Below are 21,371 nucleotides of genomic sequence, written 5' to 3'. Positions count from 1 at the left end.
TTCTCTTTTTATTGAAATCAAGTTTTTGTTGGGGTGGACTTGTCCTTTAAATGTTCTGAAGGGGAGTATTTCATCAACATTTGCGTCCGACAAGTTGTAAGATATCACAGCTTTCTTTGATTATGATTTGCTGAGAAGCGATGTAATTATGGTAACTGGATAAAATGGGACTTGTCGGATAAAGCGTCTGACAAGTCCTCTCATGAAACACTCCCTGTTTGAACGAGTTGAGGGAAGAAAAAGCAGAAAATTAAAGAAACACAGTAGTTAAGGTGGAGGGGGCATGATAGCTCAGTTGGTAAAACGTAGGTATCGTATTTTGGTGACCTTTTATTCCCACTTGATGCGCTAGTGCACTTTGATAAGGCATTTATTTTCACTATCAGGTCCCTCGGAGAGGACCGTTAGCTTTGGTTCTTTGGTTGCTTGCTTACAAGTATTCACGTTTTCTAAGCCATCTTGTAAAAAATCACCAACTGCCAAGGTTTGGCAAAAGTGCATCAAAGAATTAAAATGATGATTCCATTCTGTGTGATTAACAACACTGGTCTTTTGATAAGCAATTTAGCATCAAATTCCCCATGCAACTGACTCCAAACTCTTTGGCCCGAATTCACAAAGGCGGTTTTGAAAACCCACGATTGAGTCCACGGTTTATGTAGATTTTCTGTATAAATTAGGCGTATTTACTGCGTATAATAAACAATGTCCAATGCTTATGCTCGCTTTTGTCACAGTGCGCCAAATCGACGCCTGTTGATGTGGTTATCCACGCTATTTTATTCATGAGTCCACTCTTCAAACAGTGGACTCATGAATTATATAGCATATCTTACCATGGTAACAGGCGTTAATTTGGCGCACAGTGACAAAAGCACGCATCAGCACTGGAATGTTCTACAAACGTGCCCGATACGCGCTAAATTAAGCGTAATTTATACAGGAAATCTGCATAAACCATGGATTCAACCGTGGGTTTTCAAAACCACCTGTATGAATTTGGGCCCTTGTTTATCACAGTTTTACGCTGTATCTAAGGCAAGTATGTCGATATTTTCCTTTTACCATAGTTAATGTACATTGCTTTCTGTGAGTATTTATAATAGATTGGTGCAATATTTTTCATTGTAAGAACTTGAGAATTTTTTTGTTGGTGTAAATTCTATGCATTGTCGTTTTACTAGCTTTCGCTTACTTGAAAATGTCTTCATTTAAGAGAGAGTAATATTTGCACTTTGTGAAGAATGTCAAAGTGTTTTATGTCAGCTTGGTCAGTGGGAAAATATATTACACTGTTTGTTTCTTGCATCTGACTAAGGATATTTTTTTTATTTCTCTTTTCTAATTTGGTTTTACTGTAAGATAAACGTTTAAAGACATCTTTATTTCTTGCCCTTTTTTGGGAGGGGGAGCTGTTTCTGAGTTCTATGATAATCAGTACAGAAAATAATTAGGTTAAAAACCAATGGTCAAATTTCACTGAAAATCGGTGAACATTCAGTCTATTTTGTTGTTATTTCCGACTTTTGCATTCCGAATTTTTAATAATCATCAGAATTTGATGCATTAATTTTTCTGCGAACAGACTAGAACCTTTTAGAAATGTCTTCTTTTTTTGTAAGTGCTTTTTTACTGGTAGTCTGTTCATATATCCAACTAAACTGCAATATTGTGATGTTAATGAGGTTTCGACTGGCTTGTCCTCTAGGTGAATTCAATGAGATTAGGGGAATTTTTAAGCTCTGAACATGTGTACTTAATAAGCTTTTCATCCAATACACAAATTCGGGACTCGTAAGGGTTTTTATGTTCAGTCTCACTGTTCTCAAACAAACGATATTTCGTACATGGTGACCTCATCCACCCTTGTATCACCCGACCGACTCCTGTCGTGATAGTTCTCCTGATCCTGCTGGCCCTGCAGTGGGTCACAGTTCACTCACAATCACACTGTTTCATGTTAACTTCCTGCAGACTGGTACAGGGTCGGATGAATGCGAAAATGATTTCATTAGTGGATGAAAATGAGCAGTCGTCTTGTTTACTGTCCATATCCGGTTGACCTTAACTATTTTCATGTCTACGTGATTGAATCGACCAGATGTGTACAGCGTTATCACCAATATAAATACATATCAATAAGCTTGTTCCAAATTTCTTGTTTATCCACGCCTCAAAATGCCACAATTGAGTAGTATTATGTCTGGGAAATCTTTCTTCTGGGTCTCAGATAATAATGTGATCGCATATTGACAGATCACTGATTCAATACCAGAGAACATGTTAACATTCATCTTGCATGAAAATTGCTTCTTTTTTGCTCAAAATATATGGTGTTAAAATTGGCTTGTGAAAAATACAACACTTTTTGACATTGGAAACAAAATCTGTGATGATTTAAACCTCCAATCATGGTTCATGCATTTAGGCCTATTGTTTTATTATTGTAAACACATCATGTGTCTGTCAATAAAATGTTTTGCAACTCTATCCAATTATTCTGCATTTGATTGCCTCATTTTATTCTCTTGAATGTGTTCCCTTTCTTGTTACCTTGATAGCAGAGAAGAAATTAAATATATATTTTTTGAATTATTGTTTAGCTTACCAACCATAAATAGCTACGTAAACACATACGCTTATACTCTGAAGTCTGGTTCGACATAGACCATATAACATAGACCATACTCTAACTCTGTGCTAAAACAAAGAAGCCATTCTCATGCTTGCCAAGACTAGTTTACTGGAAACTGATTCAGGAAACAAGTTTGGAAGATCGCTTTGCTAGCATTTCCCACTTGATCACAAGAAAGTGGTTTTCAAAATCACTTCCCGTAAAGCGCTCTTGTTGCTATGTAAACGCTCTCAGTGGGGCGACACGTTTCGCGCGAAATTCGAAACCGCAGCATGGTCATTATACACCTGTCATGTAGTGCGCTCAAAATGTGCGAAGATCGCTTCCTGAAGAACGGTTGTGTCCTCGTGCTAAAACCAGTCTGAGGCAAAGCGATCTTGAAAACTACATCGCGAGGTGGATTTCTGAACCCGTTTGGAAGATCGCTTCCAAGGTCACTTCGACCATTCTCATGACACGTTAAACTAGTTTCCACTAAACTAGTTTTAAGAAGGTAGTGAGAACAGCCTCTTTGAGAACCCATAAATATCCAAAGTATATTTACATTGTTTCGTGTTGACTTTGCTCCTTCTTTATGCTGTAGTGGTGAAGGAAACAGTTCCTCCAATTGCCATCTCATCTATCATTTGGTCTACCACCAGTTCGTCCACTATCCACAGGGTCTAATTGCCAATTCATCCACTCACCATTTCGTCGAACAACCCAATTGCCCAATTGCCATTTAGTCTATATACCATTTGGTCTAATTGGACTTAGTGTTAATTGTGCAGAATGAATGAAAATGAAATGGATAATTGACCAACTGGTTATGAGACGAAATGGTGATTAGGCGAAGTGATGATTGGACCAAATGGTTGTGAGATGAAATGTATTATGTTGGAAGGAAAGACATTAGACTAAATGAGAGTAGACCATGCGGTCAGTGAAGGAGTCGCAGTAGACGAATTGGCAATTTACCATTATTTCCTGACAGTTATGAATGATTTGAGTTAAATGACTTGATATATCAAACTTATCCTGTAAGAGCTTTGTGTCAGTTAACTATCCATATTTAAACCATAACTTAGACCAGAGTTTAAATGAAACCTGACTTCAGAATACAGGCCAGAGTATCTCACGACATGGTATTGCTACGAAGTAATCTCAGAGACACACAACACTGAGCTTTCAAATTGATTTATTCACAAAATACTCTAACTTTATCACATATACATATTCATGTAAGCTGGCTCCGATAAAACAAAGCTTTACGACTGATCATACAACTGATTTTCACAAGTGATTTAACAGTATGGTCAATGCAATCAATCACATATTTATACTATATGATCGAATGCTAAGCTTCGTGATACAGGGCCAGGATTAACAAACACACTGGAAAGGATTATTACTTCTTGGGAAACACTCAAACAAAAATATGAATTTGGGTTTACCACTACATCTTCAAATAAAAATAAAAGTTTGCGTATCAAATATAACTCTTTTTTGTTGTTGGTGAATGCAGCTTATAGTTTTATTCATTGGCAACCATTTGAATTTGATCCTCCTTTTGCACTTTAAGGGGCTAGGGTCCCGTCTTAAGCTAGGGTTCCACAAAAACAGAATTCTCCCGAATAAATTCGGACAACTCTTTGTACATGTCAGATGGGACCCAGATTCACAAAGTCTCACAATTCCAGAAACTTTGCCATTATGGTAACTACCCTGGAATCCTTGATTCTAATTGGCTGCTAAGCATTGTTACCTTGACAGTTATCATAATGGCAAAGTTAACAGTTGTAATTCCTTCGTGAAACAGGGCCTCATTTTCTACCTTGCGCTCTCTTAGACATATAAAGGGTGCTTCGTATGTATTGAAAAAAAATTAGAAGTCAAAGGTGACATATGTACATATTTGATAAAATATGAAATAATAAATTGCTCATTGACAATGGAGTGTAGTGTATGAAGAAAAACCAAAGTCCATCTCTTTGTCGCTTTATATAGGAGCCAATATTGTGTGTAATTTATATCCTGTAATTCCATGAAGGGTCCAAAATGAATGAAAATCTGACCAGATTCCTTATTTGGCCGTACACAAAAATCCTTCTGTTTTTCTTGATTTTCTCAGAATTATCATAAACTTGGGTTGTTCTCATATTCATGAAATCAAATGGCTACCTTTGTCTAGTCTGCAGGTGCAGACCCTGATTGAAACTTTGATCAACAAGTGTGTCTCCATGCAAAGACTAGCACATGCAAAACTTGCTGTTGAGCGAGAGGGCCTTTAGTACACGGCATGAGTAGGCTGAAATTCAGACCCTTATAACTCAAGTTGAGTGAAGGGTTTGCACAGCAGACTAACCTTTGTCCTCAGCGAGCAGCTTGAAAATACGATACTAAATACCAATGAAATACCAATATACATGAACATAGTTTTCCCCTTTTTAGTTTCAGCAAATACAGTAGCCATACAAATATGTGCATCAGAATTGAGATATATGTACAGAAATCAAATTCATGAATATATTCCAAATTTTTAGAATAATTTGAAAGACATTGCAATAAATATTGATATTTCGTTAGGAACCAAGGTGTAGGTGAATTAATTTTTTCTACTACTTATATGTATTCTCGGGTAAAGAGCGCTTATTAAATCAAGCTATTATTATTACTATATTGTTATTTTCATTATTATTTTCTTATTTTTATTATCATTATTATTATCATTATCCATATCATGATCACTATCATTATCATTATTATTACTATTGTTACTATTATTATAAGTATCATTATTATCCTTATTATCATTATTATCATCGTTACTAGTTATTTTATGCATGCTACTTTCAGGAAACTTTCTTTTATCACAAAAATGTTTGCACTAATTCTTTGACAATTTCAATAGATGAGAATGCAACTTTAAAGCCCAAAGTGCTCAAGGCGATAATTATCACAGTTACCCCGACTGTAACCCCACCATTAAGGTGCACAGGCATTAGGAATTAATATTGCTGTCGGTTACCCATTTACCTCACCTGGGTTGAGTGCTACACACCAAGGATATATTATTGTCAAAGATATACATGCCATGACACGGATTTGAACCCAAGACCCTCTCTTAGAAGGACAAGAGTCATACACCACTAGAGCCATGACATGTGATGTGCCCATAAGGTATGCCTATCGCCTAGGAATTGTCCAATTGAAAAAAAAAACACCAATCACCATAACAAGCCCTACCACATCACTCATAACACTTGTAAACACACAACGTCTTATTCCCATTCACCAAAAACAGCAAAAGCAAGGCACTTTTCAAGCAAGTGAATAAAAAATATTGCATATCATTGAACACACACCAAAAATTGACCAAAAAACAGAGAGAATAAAAGCCATGAAAAAAAAAATTGCTAGAGGCAGCATCAAATAGCATATTGCTGCTATAAAAGAGAGAGAGAAAGAAAGAAAAATAAAACTGCGTTTGGAAAAAAATACATGAAGGTCCAAAGTCCATCCTCATTCTTAACGAGATCGATTTTTCTTCCAATCCTATACCTTTTGACAGAATATAGTAATATGATTGAATTATGAAAACCAAAACACTTTACACATATCATATTCAATGACTACAGTCTATGCGCTTTGCGACCATATCAATAAACATATGCAGCACAGCTGAATATATTCATATAAAGCTGTGCTATACAAATTTATGTTTGTTATTTTGATTTGACAACTACCTGACATGTATCATTGTCCATAATAGTATATGATGTTGTTTTCATTGTGTTTTGGCTTGAAAACTTTGATCGAAGGCTCTCATAAATGCACATACTGAAGTGAATTTATTTTTGCAAAATGTGCTTAGCGCCAGCGTTCTCGCCAGTGTATAATACGCATGGTTCAAACACCATGCGTGCGGAAATGGAGACCAAGTGGAACCATGCGTAAAATTTCAGCGACATGCGTGGAAAAATTAAAATATTCAGAAATAAATAATACACTCCATGAACTCCTCTTAGTGATATCAACTTCATTTATCAGGTTGCACCGAAGTCCCACCAACTTAAGACCACTTGCAAACAGCAATGAAAATCAGTGCAGGGCCCTAGCTAGCGCCGACGCTTGTTGGATGCGCATTTTGTATACTGTACCGTACATGTATGCACAGATCGCTAACTAGGTGCATGCACGATACGCGCGCGCTATATAGACGATCGACGGAGCGGCGGACATGTTTTGCAGATCCAGCCTAAATCTAGAAACACGACAAAGCCCTTTGACTTCTCATGTCTGGTCCGACCAGGGCCCGACTCTTTCTTTTTTCTCGAAAATATTTACAATTCATAAGCTGGAAAGCTGCACTTCTCTTTCTTTGGACTGAACGGCAAGTATCTGTGCATTTATGTGCATTTGTGTGGGCTTAAAAATACGCCACAATGGGGCTTCCTTAGCGTCTCTATTTGATGAAAAGGCCGTCGCTTCCGCGCTCCGCACCCACCCCCCAGGAGTGGCAGCACAAGTCCCCGACATGGGTGAATTTTTTTCTGGCGAGAATGCTGCTTAGCGCATTAATGTGATAAAAATCAAAAGATTACAAATTGTTAAATTGGCAACAGATTGATATAAAATCTTCATGTTGTCCATGTACATGTACGTTAGTTGCAAAAATATTTCACATACCATTTTAACAGTTTAAAAACAAACACCTGTAAGTTGCCAATTTGAATTAACATAGATTTGTAAAGAAAATTTATGTCAAGAAAGAATACATGTATCTGATCAATTTGAAATTATTCACTCTTTACCGTACACAGTGCTTCAATATGAAACCCTGAAATTAAATCCAAGAAATCATGGTAAAAGAAAAAAAATTGCAAGTTTCTACATATCAATTTGTACTACTTCTTTTAAACTAACAATTGCACATTCTTTATATTTTGAAATATAGCTTCAGCACGACAATACATATTATAAGTGCAGAAATACTCATGACAAGTTCCTTTACATACACGTGTCATTGGGTGTCAATCGAAGCTGACAATTCGGTGGATTCAAAATATGGTGCATCATCTACAGGTTACAGCAAACAGGCCAAATTTCTAACATTGGGGTCGACAGGCGCATGCAGCTCTCAGTGCTAGTACTTCAAAAATCAAAATCATATATATGGTAAGAATTCACCAAAAACGGTCTTCATTTCTCAAAGAAATATGCAGGCAAATTTCTCCCTACCTCCTCGACCCTGTAACAGCATATCCGGTCGAGCCGTGTCGGCTGGCTCTGAATAATCACATGCATGCATTCATTTTAGTGCTAGCACGCGCAACAGATGTCGACTTTTTCCCATGATGCATTACAAATTTCGGCCTGTCCGCTGCAACCGAGAGAGAGGGCGCAGTGTATTGCGAATCCACCAAATATGGTGGATCATCCGATTCCAAGCAGACATAATAATTTGAAGGAAGATCATCGTCTAAGCTCTCTCTTGAAAAGACTTAACATGTGAATATCATGTTAGAAATACATTTCTGAGATTTATCCCTATAGTTTGATGACTATTGTCTAGGCTCCAAGTTGAAGAAAGGCAACTCAAGAGAGTCACGCTAGAAATGCAAACCTCTCAGCTTTATGCAAATCTATCCCAACAAAAGTTTGTATCTATGATGTCAGCTGCCATCGACGATATGACAATCTTCAAGACTGAATGATAACTATAAATAGCTGCTCCTCCGCATGACTTCTTAGCTGAGTTGTTCACACCTCCCATAGTTCACCCCTTCATCATAACATAACTTCTTTCAGACGAGCTCTGCGACCTCTTTCCTGATCATAATTCTTTACCATTCTTCCATCCCAACAATGCTACGTTCAGACTCACAAAGCCAGTTTCTCACCGAGTCGCTATCCAGCAAATGCCAACGTGTTAAATGCTAATGATCGACGACATTCACTCAATAATCGTCTTCCGAACTCTCTTCTGATGATGACGATTCACTACTACTACTACTTGACGATATCACTTTGCGACCTGTCCTATAACCACCAGTTCTATTAAAATTTGTAATCCGTGGCAAGCTTGACCGCCCTGTGCCCGAAGAGCTTACTCGACGCACGGACGCAGAGGGGGCCCTCTGTGAATTGGCTCTGCTCAAACTCTGCGTGTGTATTTTGCGTATATTTGTGGTGTCCTGTTCACGTTGTAACCCTGTAAGGCGTTGTGGGCTAGTGTTTGTTTTGGCATTTTGATCTGTCCCGTTACTGTTGTTCTTTAACGTCTCTGCAGATGACGGCTCAGCATTTGATTCCATTTCAGAGACCATTTCATCCTATGACGTGAAAAATGAAGTTAAAGAAAGAGAGATTAGTGATAAGGAGTAGAATCTCTAATTTAATGAAGAAATGATATTGATTTGGGAAAAATATGTGTTATCATGACCCCCAACTCTGGGGCAATGTTTTGCAAAAAGTTGTGATCAATTTGGATCAATCTCAATTCTGAGATCAATTACTTGTTAGCAACTGAGCTGAATTGATTTCAACTTTTTGTGAAACTTGTCAAAACACTAAAATCAATAGAAAAACCAGCAGCTTTGTGTCAGCCATGGCGTAATTTCCTTCAGCAAGAAATTTATCCACATTATGCTTCACTCGACCCAGGTGAGTATAATTGGTACCTGACAGGAATTTATTCCTTGAAATGCCACCTCGCTGTGAAAGGCTGCGGGGCTAAAGCCAGAATAATAATATCCAATTTAGCGCATAGGGACGCATTTGGCAGTGATATGCGCTATATAAGCATGTTGGTATTCTTATTATTATACTCTAATCTCCATTACATTTCCTCTGACCCCATGGCCCGTATTCTGAAGTCGGGTAGACCATGGTCTAACTTTATGCTTTATGGGAAGCCAAACATGTCAAAATATTGTTTACATTGTACCTTTCTTATGCTCACTGTGCTCTCTCCTATTTCTTTCATGGTGAAGACAACTATCTCATTCATCCTTCCAAAGACAGTTAAGAATGACTTGAGAGTCAAATGAGCCGATTAATTGAACCTCAACTGTAAGAGATTTATGTCACAATTGGCTTTCCATAGTTACACCACAACTTTAGACCAGAGATTGAATTAAACCCGAGTTGAGAATACATGTAGGGTTCATAGAGATTTATGTCACCATTGGCTTTCCATAGTTAAACCACAACTTTAGATCAGAGATAGAATTAAACCAGACTTCAGAATATGGGCACATGGCTCTCTCTGACAAAGAGTTGTGATCAATGTTATCTCTTGATTGCAAATGGTCTGAAGTGATCACAATTGATAAACTCATCAGCTTTGTTTCATTCGCTGTACTTATGCCTTCCAAGTCAGGGCCCTGTCTTACAAAGAGATGTGATTGATCTTTATTCATGAAAAAAAATCCATATTTTATTTTTAATGTTCAAAATAGACATGAAATGGAATACTCCAAAAATTTGCTTTGCCCAATTGATCGTGGGCCCTGCAGCTGCTGTGCAGCACCAGATCGACGAGGGGCTCTATCCCTTTAATCGTTGAATGTCAAACAGGGTAGCAGCAACTCCCATCTTTTAACGTCTTTTGGTCTGACGCAGCCATGGTTTGAACCCCTGACCTCCCAGTTGTAAGACGGACGCTCTACCAACTGAGCCAACACGCCGGTGCTAATCTCAACACTGAGATCCATCTCATAGTTAAAAGCGATCTGGGTCACGTTGCAGAAAATGCTTCAATGAAAGACAACTCTCAAAATCTTACACAACTCCATAATGTGCACTCCTGATTGGTCCAAAAATCAAGTTGCATTTGATTTTAGGGCTTGCGTTTGATTACAACTCTTTCAGCAAGGGTTCCCTGGAATATTGATCACAACACTCTAGGATAGGACCCTGAAATTGATTCACAAACTCACCAGCTTCGCTTCATTCTGCGTTATCACATCCTCCAGCTCTTTCTTCCAGCCGAGAACCCGGGCGAACTTCTGGACGCACTCCACCAGGTCGCCCGTCACAGCCAGGTCGTTGTGGCGGCTGGAGGTGGGGCGCGAGAATGGCCCCACCACCTCGCGATTGATGAGGAGACGGGGGATGAAGGGGCGCACGGAGTCCACTATACCAGCGAAGGGGTACACCTGGAACATTGAAAATGAGAGAAGATGCAGGGAGAGAATGGAAAAGGGAATTACTCAGATGTTCTCCTAATAGCATGTTCAAGGGTCGTGTGGTCCAGTGGTTAGAGCATTGGACTCATAATCGCAAGGTTGTGAGTTCGAATCCCAACTCTGCCATTGTCTCCACTTTGATAAAAAGGCCCAAGAGTGATATCTGTCGTCTATTACGTCAGCCACTATGACTGATTAACCTAGACGTAAAATGTTTCCAAGGTAATTGGTTATATACCAGCTTGGCGTTTACCAGCAAAAAATGCTGTCCTGCCGAGTTCCTACGGGAGTTACCACAAACAGAAACAGAAATTGTGGCCCAGTGGATTAGTCTTCGGACTTTGAAACAGAGGGTCGTGGGTTCGAATCCCAGCCATGGCGCAATTTCCTTCAGCAAGAAATTTATCCACATTGTGCTGCACTCAACCCAGGTGAGGAGAATGGGTACCCGGTAGGAAGAAATTCCTTGAATGCTTGAGCGCCTAGGCAGCCCAGCTAAGGCTGGGGTAATAATAATAGCAGGGCCCGCTGGGAGAACACTTTTCGGAACTGAAGCGGCTTCCCTGGGTAAATATACCTGTATTATTATTATTAACATACAATGTATATTTATGATTTATTTTTATTTCAAAAACAACAATAAACATACTGCAGCCAATGGCTGAAATGTCTGGGTTATATTAGGTTCATAAATAAAAAATGAAAACACGATAAAAAAACGAAAATGTAGATCCACATTTAAGATTAGATGTTGAGATTTGATGTTGACGCCGCCGCCATCGGAAAAGCGGCGCCTATAATCTCACTCTGCTTCGCAGGTGAGACAAAAATTGTAAATATAAGTAATTTCAGTAATTTGAAACTGAATTGATAGAGGGCAATTATTTTCGTTAATTATTACTATAATTCAATTTTAGACAGACACTGACAATATATTCTAAATATAACCTAGTACATGTCAGAAAAATGAAAATAATAAATAGAACAAATTGATAGACGGATGCCATCTAGTAATTTTGTTAAAAAATAGATATAGAATTGGTCGTGTGTTGAATCCCGCCATGGCCTAGCATCCCAAGCAAGGCATCGATCCACACTTTGCCACGCTCCACCTAGGTGTTTAATGGGTACCCAGTAGGTGGCAAAAGCCTATGTAGTATGCCTAGCAATCGAGCCTTAGAACTCATTTTGTATCGCTCCACGGGGAGTGGAGAAAGTGCATACATTATGTGCGAGCATGGCACGATCCTATGACCAGGGTTAGAACAAATGTAATGTTAAGCGCTAAAAAAAAATGTATTAAGCCCTATAATAATAATAACAGGCATCTTTATTGCGCCATCAATCTAGAAATAATCTACTCCGAGGTGCATTGCCATTATTATTATTACCCCAGCTTTAGCTCAAGCTGCCTTCCAGCACTCAGTGAATTCATTCTGCTGGGTACCCATTAACCTCACTCGGGTCGAGTGCAGCACAACGTAGGTATATTTTTAATGAAGAAAAATATGCCAAGGCTGGGATTCAAACTCACGTCTCAATCAGAGGGAGGCGAGTCGTAACCACTAGACCACGGCGCCCCCACGTATATAAAGGTAACTGTTATTATTACCTCTAAAGATGTTCCCATGATGATAAGCAGATCACACAGAGGCATATCTTTCATGTAGTAGAAGAACCTCTTTGGCAAGTCTTCACCAAAGAACACGATGTTGGGTTTGACCACACCCTACAAAAGAAAATCAAGATTTTCACATGAAAACATTGTAATGGCCGTAAATAATCTTATAACCTCTCTTCACTTCATCCTGCTACTACTCAAACCATCGCTACTCAAGCCATATTCAGCTCTTCCCGTCTGGTTTACAGTCCTTTTCAGGACTTAACCCACTTCCAAGAAAAGAATATCTCCAATTTCCTATTTTCATTCTTCCTCCTCTTTCCGTTTTAATTTTTCTGCCGTATTTCCTTTCCCTTCTTCATATTACACTTGGCGAACCGTAAACCTCCACGTTAATAATTTTACAGCAATAATGATATAATAAATCTAGAGAGCACAGAAACTATTAAGTAAAGTATAATTTGTTCTGCTATGTTAAATAAGACTCCCAACATGCTCCTTATTAATTACCGGCATTAAATAAATGTGCTTTAAGTTTTGATTTCAAGCTGTTTACAGATGGTGCTTCCCTGACTTCCAGGGGTATGATTTTCGAGACCTTTGAGACTACATATATGCAAATGCTCGATCACCTAGTATTAGTATTACATTTGTTTTTAAAGATGGGATCTGTAATACCAAGGAATCCATTGAGCTGCGCAAGTTGCGATCTTGTTAATTGGTTTTATCTGTTTACCAGTTAAATGTAAGGCACTATAAGCAAGTATACATTAAATATAATTACAGTTCTGGGGCCTTTTTCACAAAGACTTACTACTATGGTAACTTTGCCATTATGGCAACTACCATGGAAAACCTTGATTGTGATTGGCTGCTGAGCCCTGCTACCATGGTAGTTGTCATGATGGCAAAGTTACAACACTTATGAAACAGCCCCTGTTGAAGAAACTTACTGTGCAAGTTGGCCTTGTGCATCTTGGTATTTTGTCATTGAATATAGTTCCCTGTGTTGAGATAAGAAAGCAACAAGATAAAGGAATAAGTCTGGATTTCAGATAAGAACATTGGAAAGTGTATGGCAGTCTTGCCTGCATTATGCAATACAATATAGCAGCAGTACTGACCTTGATAATAACTGAATGTGCAACTTTACAAAAAAGAAAAAGGAAAAACAATAACATTCATATGATAATAAACGAAATCCTAAGTTCATTGATCTCTAATGACCTATGACCTTTGTCACCATATCAGAAGAGTAAAATATCATAACTTATTTTCCTGCGTTCAACATGAGACAAGGAAAGCAATAAGACAACAGAATGATATACACTTACAATACAAGACTTGAATTTATACAAAAAGAAACAAAATCTTAAGTGATAAATCTTTTTAGTTTCAACAATAGCTCCAGAACACTGCCAACAATCACACAAACTAAAAAAATCTGTTTGATTTGATACCTTATCATAACTGTTTTTATAATTTTTGTGTCAAACTGACCCCTGTCTTACAAAGAGCTGCAATTGATCCAATCAAGCACAACTATGGAAAGCCAGCAAACTTCTGACATGCATGTTTATTTAAAATATTTTCCAGATATGATGCATGATCCATACATTCAAATTTTTCTCGAAACTTCAGTGTCCTCTTTGTTTGCAAATGACTTTGTGCAAAGTTTCAGAACAAAAAAATTATGACATTGATGATTTCCATACAGTCGAGGTCAATCAAGGCCCCGTTTAACAAAGAGTTACGATTGATCCAATCAATCATAACTCTATGGAAATCCATCAGTGTCATAATTTTTTCACAGGGAATTTGAAAAATGTCCTTTGTACACTAAGGAGAACACACCGAATTGTCAAGAAATCAATGAATTTATGGATAACATATCTAGAATTTTTTTTTTTGAACGAACATGCATCTTGTATGTTTGCTTTGCTGGCTTTCCAAATTCTTTGTAAGACGGGTCCCTGACATACCTTGACACTCTCTCCTTCGTGCTCATAACCACACTTGGTGCAGGTACACGTCGTAAATGTCCCATGAGCCTCTACCAGCTTATCTCCAGGGATACCAGCCACTATTAATAATAATATTAATAGTCAGTTATATTATAGCGAACAAAACACATTATGACTAACGTCTCTTTGTGCTTCCAAAGGACTTGGATATTATAACAGAGCTGCCAACCTGAACAAGATTTCAGTATTTTCAAGGCTGAAAATCAGTATTTTGGTGAGGAAATTAGTATTTTCACAGGAATACCATAGGACAACACATAAACTGAAACTTAAGAAATCAGTATTCTTCTACATTTTCAGTACTAAATACGGAAAATCAGTACTACTTGGCAGCTCTGTTATAACCCCGGATGTAGCTCAAGCAGCCCTCAAGCGCTCAGTGCATTTCAAGGAATAAATTCCTGCCAGGTACCCATTCACCTCACCTATAATGGGGTAAAATACAAAATGTCAGTCATCCAGGGTCTATACCCAGTTTAGTCCCCGACTAGGGGGGTGGTTTGATTCACCTTGCACTAATAGAGATCCCCTTCAACCCCTCCCTCCTCTTTACTCCATTCAGTGTATCCTCCCCCTCGACCCAACTCTCCATCACTCAAGCGCCCCTCTCAAACATGGCCAGAATCCCTCCTCAAAACATGCCCATACCAATGTACTCCATTCCCCTCTGCCATTAGGGGCCCGTTTCATGAAGACAACTACCATGGTATCAGGGCTCAGCAGCCAATCAGAATCAAGGTTACCATGGTAGTTGCCATAATGGCAAAGTTACAATAGTTGTAACTCTTTATGAAATGGGCCCCTGATCTGCCTTCTATAAAATGAAAACATTTAAATAAATATAAAATACAGCCAAGACTGCCTAAGTCAAACATCAATATGTGAATTGATATGCAAATGGGGAAGTAATTTTCAACTTCAGGAGGAATAAAGGCGTTTCATCAACATATTCTGTTGGATAAAGCCATCAGATCTGACAGCTATGTCTTTGACAGACAACTTGTTTTCAGTTTTGATGGGATAAGAAGCAACTGTTTAAGTCTCAGGTTGTTGCTGTGTAACCTTCAGACACTGACAATTTCTTTTTTGATGAAACAGTTATAAGAAAGTGCAAAGCATGTATCTTCTAAGTCAAATTTTGCCGAAATCGACTCGACTTCCATAGCAGTCCGACTTCAACAGATTCATCTAGGTTTGTTAGAAATGAAGAATCCAATATTTTCAGACTTACATCGCTCCAGCCCGTCTATATTCTGCGTATACATCCTGAGCAGCAGTCCCTTTTCGTAGAGCATCCGTACAAAGTAGTGAACGTAATTAGGACGGTACTTCCCCGAAGGATAGAGCTCTTTGGCTAGGGCAAAGAAAGGCTTTGGGTTCTTGCGGAAGAAGTCAATGTCAAAGATAGCTTCGGGATAAGGGATGCTGTATTGCTGTAGGTTGTCGTACAGACCTGACCCTGGAGATCTGAATGAATGAAATAAATAAAATTAACAAAATAAATGAAATAAACAAAATGAGTAAAATAAACAAAAAGTAAAGAAATAAGTAAACAAATGGTGTTTTGGCGATGCATTCCATTACTCTACTCTACTTTTGTGAATCATTTTCTATAATCATTATTGTGTTTTATTCTTGGTTTCTCTTTTTTCAAGCCTTTGAGGCTTTTGGGGATACCTTTTTCTTTCATTTTTTTTATCTCATCTAAATGTCTCATGATTATATTTGTATATATTTATGTTCAAAATAATGTATATTTGCATGTTTTCAGATGTATATATTATTGAAAGAAATAAATGAGAGTATTTTCACTCTCCCTCAATACAAAATAGTAAATAAAACAAGTTAAATGAATGAAAAAAAAATAATAATAAAAATTAATAAATCAATAAATGAACAATTAAATGGATGGATGGACTGAATAAAAAATAAAAATAAATGAATGAATGGATGAATGAATGTATGAATGAATGAATGGATGAATGAATGTATGAATGAATGAATGAATGAATGAATGTTGACACATCTTACCTGAAATCTGGGATACCACTAGGTGTACTGATCCCCGCACCAGCCATCACGACAATGTTTTTACTCTTCTTCATTAAGATTCGTCTTGCTATGTCTTCTATCTTATTACATGATGAACTGTTACCAGCAGACGTTGACTGTCGTCTGCTTGGCGTTACACTGTAATAAATAACAAATTAGGGGGTCGCAACATTAAGATATTTATACACTAATATTCACAACTGATTTGCAATTACAATTTAAAGGGAAATGAAACCTTTGGATCAGGTGGGCTTGTGTGGAAAGAGAAAAATCAAAGAATAAGATCAAAGAAAGTTTGAGAAAAATCAGACTAATAATGAGAAAGTTATGAGCATTTGAACATTGCGATAACTAATGCTATGGAGATCCTGCCATTGGCAATGCGACAAAGATGTCACATGTGAACAACTTTCCGTCAGGGACTATAAAATACCCCTAAAATGTCCCTTTTTGCTCTTTCTTAGAGTGATACAAACTCTTTATCCATGATGTATTCTTTAAAAATCCATATTACATGCCCTCTCATAGAAAGAAAACATCATCTACTGATAGATGTGATAAACGAGGCAGTTTAAGTGAAATATATAGAAAAGTAATGGGAAAGTTGTTCACAAGTGACATCACACATCTTTGTCACATTGCCAACTTGAGGATCAACATTATAACAATGATCTAAACTTCAATGCTAATAGCTTTATTATTTATTCAATTTTTATCAAACTTTTGTTGATCTGTTTCTTTGAATTTTATGCTTTAACACAGGCTATCTTGTTTCAGAGGTTTTATATTCTTTTATTAAGAATTGATTGTATAGTTTATAAGTATGTTATACATTTATTTTGGAATTGATATCATAAATATCAATAATCAGTCATTTGCCCCCTTTTTCATATTTGCTCTAACTTTAGATAGGCTTTAATTGAATACTTGTCGGACCATTCATATATGTAAGATTAACAAATTTACTAACAAGAAGGGAAATTTCAAGGAACGCATTTGCAATCAATTACATAATCAATTGTCAAATCTAATTGATTCAGGCACTTAAAATTGATTTGCAATGAATTAAAGGTTGATCTAATTTCATACCTTCTTGATGCTTTTTTGTCATCGATCGCCAATTTCTGAAACGATTTGTTCAAAGATCGTTCCGACGATGCACTTCCTGTCCTCAGGATGTTTCGGTTCTTATTGATGTTGCTCGCGCTACTGGAAGCAGGAGCCTTTCTCGATCCAGGACCCCTAGTGGTGCCATTGTTTCGCGGAAGTCGAGGTGGTGGCTTGGTGGAATGATTGCGCAATCTTGTCCGTCCACCACCGGCAGAACTGGCATTGGGGGCTGATGACACACCATCTAAAAAAAAGGGAAATTGAATATGGGTGATTTCAAGTTCGGTGTTGGCCTTGGTGTTGGTGTTAGTGTTGAAATTTTGGTTGCTTCCCCTAGCTCCAAAACTTATTCAGAGCTTGTAAAACTGATCCAGATCACATTATTGACATCTCAACAACTAGTGAGTGACTTTTCGGGACCATCCTCATTTTATGTTTGGTGTTATAATCGTGTAAAAATTGACCCAACACCAACACCAAAAGGTCAACACTGAACTTGAAATCACCCATTGTGTGGCCAAAAAAAAGACATAAACTCACGGCTCATTTTAAGAAATGGAAGTTTGAATTATAATTTTTGTCATCTTTACATGTATCATTATATGTACCATGTTTACCCTGTATATATACATACAAATTCTTGCCATCAAAGTTGTATAAAATATCACGTCTGTGCCATTGCATAAATCTTTCCGCTCTTTTTTTTTCTTATTTATTCTTTTTATTACTATATATGTTTTTTTCCCTAATGATGTTATGATCACTTGTAAATATTTTAATTATGTTTGATTTGTTATTTTTGTTTATTTTTGGTCCGTATTGACCCAATAAAACATATAAATACAAAAAAATGAGTAAATAAGCATTTGTTCTTGAATTATTGAATCATTAAAAAATATGTTCTCAAAAATGCATAATCTCACAATAAAGGGCAAACTATACATGGTATACATATGTCGAAATTGCCTAGATCTATGTAAAACATTCATAGATCTACACTACCACTGCCAGTCACAATTCTTTGACTACCTATTTACCTGTTTCACCAGAGAATATATTTGGTCCACTGAATCTATTGTTCTCTGGTGAAACAGGTAAACAGGTAGTAAAAATATTGCAATTGCTACTGTAGGGTTAATTCAAAAGATCTATATCAATGGAGAGACGGATTTGTTTCAAATTAATTATTTAATATGAAAAATGTGTGGGCGCGTCTTAGTCTTGTGGTTCAGACTCTCGCCTTTCAAACAGAGGGTCGTGGGTTCGAATCCTAGCCATGGCATGCTTTCCTTCAGCAAGAAATTTATCCACACTGTGCTGCACTCGACCCAGGTGAGGTGAATGGGTACCCGGTAGGATTAATTCCTTGAATGCACCAAGCGCCTTTAGCAGCTGGAACTACAGCCGGGGTAATATATAGTGCGCCACTGAATAGGCAACTAGATAGATCAGTGCCTCATAAATGCTATATAATATATTATTAAAGGGGAAGTTCACCCTGAAGAAAACTTTGTTGTAAAAATAGCAGAAAAAATAGTAAAAAATATTGGTGAAGGTTTGAGGAAAATCCGTTAAAGAGTAAGAGAGCTATTAGAGTTCAAAGTTTTGGATTTATGACGTCATAAACGAGCAGCTGCCCCATGTGTTATGTAATATAAAATGCATGAATTTAAAATTTTGTATGGTTCCTGATGACTTCAATTTGTTTTCTATTCATGATCAGGTGTGAAATGATTGATCTATTGATATACAAAAGGTACAGTGAAAACCATTTTCAATTTTCTGAGAAAATGACATTTCATTGATTTTTTACCATTCGCTATGTAGGAATGCTGCTCGCATATGACGTCACAAATCAAATAATTAAAATTCTAATAACTTTTTAATTAGTTGATGAATTTTTCTCAAACCTTCGGCAATATTTTTTATTATTTTTTCTGCTATTTTTACAATAAACTTTTTTTCAGGGTGAACTTCCCCATTAAAAGGGAAGATGGGAGATGAACCGCCAAAAAGGCTAAGTGAACATGAATGGACCAGTGACATAAACCAGGATAACGCCATAATTTTCATAAAGATCATATCTTTTTAGGGTTTGACCGTCACTAGATTCTAGATTTACTGACTTTAAATAGGCCTAGTATCTACTACTAGCTTTCTGATTTGTGTGACTAACAGTTACATGTTGTCTAGTACTACTATTGACTGAAGTCAGACCGAGTTGATCTATCAAAAAAAAGGGAGGATCTCTCATCCTGGTGGGTGTTTCATAAAGCTGTTGGCAAACTAAGAACAACTTTAAGAAGATAGATGATAGATACATAAATGGATTTTATCAAAAACATCATGTCTCGCAGTAAAAACTGAAATGAACATGAATTACAGATTAAAACAATTACAAGACAAAAAGCAATATAAAGTATTAACATAGGAATTTAAATTAAAATTAATGGGTCACTCTCGCAGTGCACTTAATTTCGGCAAGGAGGAATACATATCCAGGCACCCCAAATGACAAAGAACGACTGGTGATCCTTCTTGTGGAAAATGATATATTCATTGACAGCGGTTTAAGCGTCATGTCATGAGCGTGTACGAAACTAGAAAGGTTCACAGTCGTGACTTAAAGTCGCTTCAGGTTCCGTTTCATAAAGCTGTTTGTAAGTTAAGACTAAGAGCAACTTAAAGAACGACTGGTGAACCTTTCCGACGCTTCACCATTGTCAATGAATATACCATTTTCCACAGGAAAGGGTCCCCATATGTTCTTAAAGTCGCTCTTAACTTACAAACAGCTCCAAAAGAGTCCAAGTCCAAACAAACACATGACAAACTCAGACTCAGTCTCAAACTCAAAGTCAAAGTGAGACAAACTGACAAAAAAACTCAAAAGGCCCGGCGTCATTATTATGCCAATTAACTTCGGCATGCCTTAACTTCTATATCAAGTATTACAGGGTTATTCTACTATTCTAACGTTTTAATCCTAGAATCTATATATCCGGTTTTTTACCTCGAGAAACGATCGCATCCTTTTCCTTCAGTTTCGGCCCCGGCTTGATTTCTCCACGCAAGTTCGCCGTGAAGTTTCGGCTGCTCGTTGCCATCATCAACCGACGCAGCATCGTTCTCCACAAAACCTGCACGGACGGAGTCTTCGAAACCACCGCATCTCATGAAATTCAGCATAAATTCATGCTAATTAATATGTTGCCAACTTTCAGCAGATGACAAAACATGAGTCTCATTCGGAAATTAAGATTTATTTCACTATCAGAGCCAACTTTCTATAAATTCTAGGTGATGAAATAACTCGTCCCATTCCGGTGAATATGCGGCATTCGCAAACTCTGACATTACACTGATTTTAAACGTAGATGGCGTATACACTTTTTACAGAATTCGACGACGACCATCTCTATGTAGAAAATCCACCTCTATGCCACTGGTCTAGATGTTTTTTTTTTTTTTTTTTTTAATTATGTGTTTTATTGGTATTCAAAATCACATATAATCACAATATTTACAGGTAATTGGAAGTGATTTGAAACAGTTCAAAAGCAGTAAGATCACAAAACAAAGATGAAATAAAAAAATAAATGGAAAAAAATAAATAAAAAGGGTGACATAAATCTAGATGTTAATAAATTACATATCAGTGAACTTGATTTTTTTTATTTATGGTAAAGTATGCGCCAGTTTGATGTTGCTCTTTTCCTGTGCTATGAATTTGCAGTCATTATTTGAATAATACATTC

At 37.3% G+C, this 21,371-nt stretch overlaps 1 protein-coding gene across 1 annotated transcript; it reads right to left on the bottom strand.

Annotated features, from left to right (window-relative positions):
- Nucleotides 1–8,286: 8,286 nt before the first annotated feature.
- On the bottom strand, nt 8,287–20,976 carry LOC121421399 (NAD-dependent protein deacetylase sirtuin-3-like). Its single transcript, XM_041616100.1, has 9 exons — nt 20,627–20,976; nt 17,593–17,857; nt 16,483–16,641; nt 15,683–15,918; nt 14,410–14,510; nt 13,381–13,431; nt 12,419–12,535; nt 10,558–10,776; nt 8,287–8,949 (listed from the first exon to the last, which is right to left on the bottom strand). The coding sequence occupies exons 1-9, from the start codon at nt 20,736–20,738 to the stop codon at nt 8,575–8,577; spliced, it is 1,635 nt and encodes a 544-aa protein (XP_041472034.1). The 5' UTR covers nt 20,739–20,976; the 3' UTR covers nt 8,287–8,574.
- Between the last annotated feature and the right edge of the window lie 395 nt (nt 20,977–21,371).

This window comes from Lytechinus variegatus, chromosome 9, assembly GCF_018143015.1.
Source record: "Lytechinus variegatus isolate NC3 chromosome 9, Lvar_3.0, whole genome shotgun sequence".
In the NCBI taxonomy this organism is placed as follows: domain Eukaryota; kingdom Metazoa; phylum Echinodermata; class Echinoidea; order Temnopleuroida; family Toxopneustidae; genus Lytechinus; species Lytechinus variegatus.
Note: the sequence above shows the minus strand (reverse complement) of the source record. Positions and strands in the feature narration are given on the sequence as shown.